Genomic DNA, 4,772 nt, shown 5'->3' with positions numbered 1-4,772 from the left:
CTTTACTTTAGGGAGAGATTTGCTTCCTGTAACCGGGAGGGCTTCCCCGGTTGTACACGAAGCGCTGTGGAGCCGGTGCTTCCCTCGCTGCCCGCTCCCCGCTCATCCCCTCGGCGCCTCCCGCAGCACGGCACTCGCTGCCGGCCGGACCCGCTGCGCGTTCGCCGCCGGTTTTCCCTCGCTACGTTCGCACCGGGGCCGCTTACATAAAGTTGAAAGGGTGGACGCGTGTGCGTGGCACGGGGGGAAGCTCCCTGCCTTGAGATCCACTACGGGATAGCAGCGGGCAAAAAGGGGCACTTTGTTATATTTAGAACAAAGGGACGGGCAGGATGTCCCCGAGTCCCCCTCCTTTGTGGGCTGCAGAGGCCGAAATGGAGAGGAGGAAGGGAGCAGAGAAATAAATAAATAAATAAATAACCAAACAGCTAAATAAATAAATAAGTGGGAAGGCGCGGGTGCTGGAGGGGGAGCCGGGGAGAGCCCGGAGGTGCGGGCTGGGAGCGGCGGGCGCTCAGCTGGCGCTGCGGAGCTGTCACGGCGCGGCCCGGCCCCGCCCGGCCCCGCCGCCGCGCTGCCATTGGCGCGGCCGCCGCCGGCCCCGGCCCCCGCCGCGCTCTCGGCGGGCACGGCCGTATAAGAAGCCAAGGGGGGCTGCACTGTGATCACAGCTGCACAACGAGCGCTGGCGGCGGCAGCTACAGCAGAGACCTGGGCTGTGCTCGTCCCCCTTCTCCTCCTTTTTTTTTTTTTTTTTTTTTTTTTTCCTCCTCCTTCCCCTCCTTCCTCCCCCTTTTCCCTCCCCTTCGCCTGCGCTGCCAGAGCCACCGAAACTCCCGTGCAGAGCCCCGCCGCCGCCGGTAGCCCGTGCGCTGCCCCGGCGCTCGCTCGGGCTGGAAAGTTGCGGCAGGCTCCGGGCTCGGCTGCCGCGGGGAGGGGGCTCCGGACTTACAAAACCCGGCCGGGGGCACGGGCTGGGCGTCCGCACCGACCTTCTTCTTCCTGCACAGACCCGAAGGCAGCATCTTTGTTTTGTTTTGCTTTTGCCCTTCCTGCTGCCGCTCCTTTCTCCTTGCGGCCGGGCGCCTCGGAGCCGGGAGCTGCCGCAGCCCGCGGTGCGGGGCGAGCGCTGACACCGAGAGCCAGGAGCCAGCCAGGCGGCCCCGGGGACCGGCTCGTCCTCGGCTTTGCTGCTCCGGACTGAAAAAGCCCCAGAAGCCGGGAGAAGGAGGCGGCGGAGGAGGGGGAGCAGAGGAAAGGAAGCGAGAGCCGAAAGCCAAAGTTGGTTTGGAATAGGAGAGCGCGGCCAGCCCCTCTGCCAGACTGCGCGCTGGGGTGAAGCCTCCAACCCGCTCCGCCGGGAGAGGTGCCCGCAAGACAGCGATGGCCGGAGAGCTCAGCATCGGAGCCGAGCTGCCCACCAGCCCGCTGGCCATGGAGTACGTGAACGACTTCGACTTGATGAAGTTCGACGTGAAGAAGGAGCCCCTGGGCAGGAGCGACCGCTCGGGCAGGCACTGCACTCGCCTGCAGCCGGCCGGCTCCGTCTCCTCCACCCCCATCAGCACCCCCTGCAGCTCCGTGCCCTCCTCGCCCAGCTTCAGCCCCACCGAGCAGAAGACCCACTTGGAGGACCTGTACTGGATGGCCAACAGCTACCAGCAGATGAACCCCGAGGCGCTGAACCTCACCCCAGAGGACGCTGTCGAAGCCCTCATTGGGTCCCACCAGGTGTCCCAGCAGCTGCAGGGCTTCGAGGGCTTCCGGGCCCACCACCACCATCATCATCACCATCACCAACACCACCACCAGTATCCCGCAGTCACTCACGAAGACCTGGCCGGCAGCGGGCACCCTCACCATCACCACCATCATCACCACCAGGCCTCTCCCACTCCCTCCACCTCCTCCAGCTCCTCCCAGCAGCTCCAGAACTCGCACCAGCAGCATCCCCCCTCCAGCAGCGTGGAGGACCGGTTCTCAGATGACCAGCTGGTGTCCATGTCTGTGAGGGAGCTCAACAGGCACCTCCGAGGCTTCACCAAAGATGAGGTGATCCGCCTCAAGCAGAAGAGGAGGACCTTGAAGAACAGGGGCTATGCCCAGTCCTGCAGGTATAAACGTGTCCAGCAGAAACACCACCTGGAGAACGAAAAGACGCAGCTCATTCAGCAGGTGGAACAGCTCAAGCAAGAAGTGACCCGGCTCGCCAGAGAGAGAGACGCCTACAAGCTCAAGTGTGAGAAACTTGCCAGCAACGGCTTCAGAGAGGCCGGCTCCACCAGTGACAACCCGTCTTCCCCTGAGTTCTTCATGTGAGTGCTTAACAAAAATAATTAAAAAACAAACAAAAACCCCCCACCCCCCAAACCTGACCCCTGTCACCTTCCCCCCCTCCCCGCTCCCATCCTCCTCTGACATCTCCATCCATCCGTCTGCTTGACTAGAGAGAAAGGAGGAGAGAAAAATAGAGACTTGATTTTTTTTTTTTTTTTGCAGCATCCAGTCTTCTAGAGTAGCTGTGGGAAAAGTAGGCTGGGGGTGGGGATGGGAGAGGTAAAGTGCAACTTTTTGACTTTCGTGTGCAAGTTAGAGAGAGAGACACAGAGGCAAAGGAGAAAAGGACAAGTGAAGCGTTTTATAGATCACTTGCTTGCAGAGCGAGATGGACTTTAAAAGAATAATAATAAAAAAGGACAATGAACAAGCCATCTATAACATACTGCCTGCTTGGAAAGAGAGAGGACATATACAGCACCATCTCATGCACAATTTACCTGCTTGGAAAAAGAGAATAAATAAAAAGGACAATATATGCAAACTCTTCATATATTGCCTGCTTTGAGAAATAAGTTACAGGACTCAGATGGGACATTCAATCTAAGAAAAGAAAGAATGAAAGAAAGAAAAAAAAACTCATCAGTTTTATTGCCTGCTTGATTATATAGAAAAATACGAAAATCTGCATTAAAAATATTAATCCTGCATGCTGGACATGTATGGTAATAATTTCTATTTTGTACCATTTTCTTGTTTAACTATAGCATGTTGATCATCGATCATAGATTTCTGTTGTTGTTTTGTTTCATCAATAAGAAAAGCATCACAAGTTATCAAACTTTTTACTGCTTGTGCAGTTTTGTTCGTTGGTTTTGCTCTTGTTTTCTTTTATGGTTGTTAGCTTGTAAATATCTGCTACTTCAAACCGTACAGGAGAAAAATACACAAAAAACAAAATAACATTTCAGCAGGCTGGTTATACGGTTTGTTTGGTGTAAAAGAGATACTTAAAGAAAAAAGTTATGGGCATTTTGCATTAGAAAAAAAAACCAACTTTGTATATCTGGTGCACTTTTAAGTTGTATTTTTTTTTGTTAGTTTTCATTTTGGTTTTTGTTTGTTGGGGCAGAAGCAAAAACGCCTGAATGGCATTGACAAACCTAAACTTAACAGGGAAAAACCCTCCTCGGTCACTAGAACCTACTCCATGCCTTAAAGTGGCAGCGAAGCTCTTTCCTCCAGGACAATTCCCAGTCTGAGTGGTTAGGCTTGGCCAGATAATTTCCCTTCTGATTGTACACTCAGGAAGAGAAGGATGGACGAGATACCAATTCCATTAAAAAAAAAAAATTACATACAACTGCCCCTAGATTTTAGGTATATAAAGAGAGAAAATAACCCCAAACCCTCCTCGTTATGAGTCAAGTTGTGATAGCAGCGAGGGCTCCGTGTCGCCACTGAAGTTGGGTTTCTCAATGGCAGCAGCTGATGAGTGGGCTGGGAAAGCATTTAAATCTAAAACTTTTTTTTTTTTTTAAGAAGACATACTGCAACTTTTAAGTGTATTCTTTTGCAATGATTTGTAATCTGCTTCTCTGCTTCCCTATGCAGCGAGTGAAAGTTTAGCCAAAATTTATTTGCAGTTGTATAGTAGTAGTAGTTTGGAGTCTTATGGGTGTTTTTATTACTTTTTTTTCCTCCTGCAGGTCAGTAAAAGGATTTACGTTGCACTGACAAAAATACCAAAATGAAAACTTATTTTTTAGTTTCCTTTTAGGATAGCTGGCACTGCTGGCCGGATGCATTTTAAGTTTGTATTAGTTTATAAATTAACAGTAATAACAAGATTGTAATGAACAGCATGGTGCTTGCAGTTTTAAATATTGTGGATATTAGTCATGCATCAGAAAACGATCTTTGGTTTTTACTGATTCAACTGTGTTGAAATCAAAACATTGCAGCAGCGGAAAAAATTGTTTTTATTTCATGTAAAGTTCTGAAGGGATCAATTTCAAATCCTGCTTATGATATGAAAAATATTAAAAAACCTGGTCTATTGTAGTTTTATTCAGACTGGTTTCTGTTTTTGGTTATTAAAATTGTTTCCTATTTTGCTTATTAAAATCATTGAAATGGTATTTCTTGGAGGGACCTGCTTCTCTGACGTCTCGTGTTCCGAAGGAAAGGAAAAGTTTCCTCCCCGTCCCCGTCCCTGTCCCCACCCTGCCGGGTTTGTGGGGGGCTGCGGCCCGGAGGGGCGCGGGGCTGCTTTCCCCTGCTCTGCCCGGCTCGGAGCTCGCCCTTGGCAGGGGGAGCATCACCGGGTGTCCGCTCTGCCCGCCGGCCCAGCCACCCCCGGCGGGGACAGCGCTGACCACAGGCACTTTCTTTCCTTTCCATTTTTTTTCGTTAGAAAAGGAGAGGACTTGGACAAGTCTGTCGTTTCACCAGCTCCTTTGGGATCCGGGTTGCCCATTCACTTTCCTTCTCTC

The 4,772-nt window shown here is 51.6% G+C and overlaps 1 protein-coding gene across 1 annotated transcript; it reads left to right on the top strand.

The window, feature by feature from the left end:
- Positions 1-666: 666 nt before the first annotated feature.
- MAFB (MAF bZIP transcription factor B) lies at positions 667-4,418 on the top strand. Its single transcript, XM_072916986.1, has 2 exons — positions 667-2,315; positions 2,500-4,418. The coding sequence occupies exons 1-2, from the start codon at positions 1,384-1,386 to the stop codon at positions 2,558-2,560; spliced, it is 993 nt and encodes a 330-aa protein (XP_072773087.1). The 5' UTR covers positions 667-1,383; the 3' UTR covers positions 2,561-4,418.
- The last annotated feature ends 354 nt before the right edge of the window (positions 4,419-4,772 follow it).

The sequence above is a fragment of the Taeniopygia guttata genome, chromosome 20 (assembly GCF_048771995.1).
Source record: "Taeniopygia guttata chromosome 20, bTaeGut7.mat, whole genome shotgun sequence".
Classification (NCBI taxonomy): domain Eukaryota; kingdom Metazoa; phylum Chordata; class Aves; order Passeriformes; family Estrildidae; genus Taeniopygia; species Taeniopygia guttata.
The sequence above is the reverse complement of the archived record's forward strand: the minus strand, read 5'-3'. Positions and strand labels throughout refer to the sequence as shown.

Excerpts from the sequence above, each read along its gene's own strand:
- MAFB (XM_072916986.1), top strand. The coding sequence starts at position 1,384 with ATGGCCGGAGAGCTCAGCATCGGAGCCGAGCTGCCCACCAGCCCGCTG. Across the intron at positions 2,316-2,499 it reads TCTTCCCCTGAGTTCTTCAT|CATCCAGTCTTCTAGAGTAG; the intron begins GTGAGTGCTTAA and ends TTTTTTTTGCAG.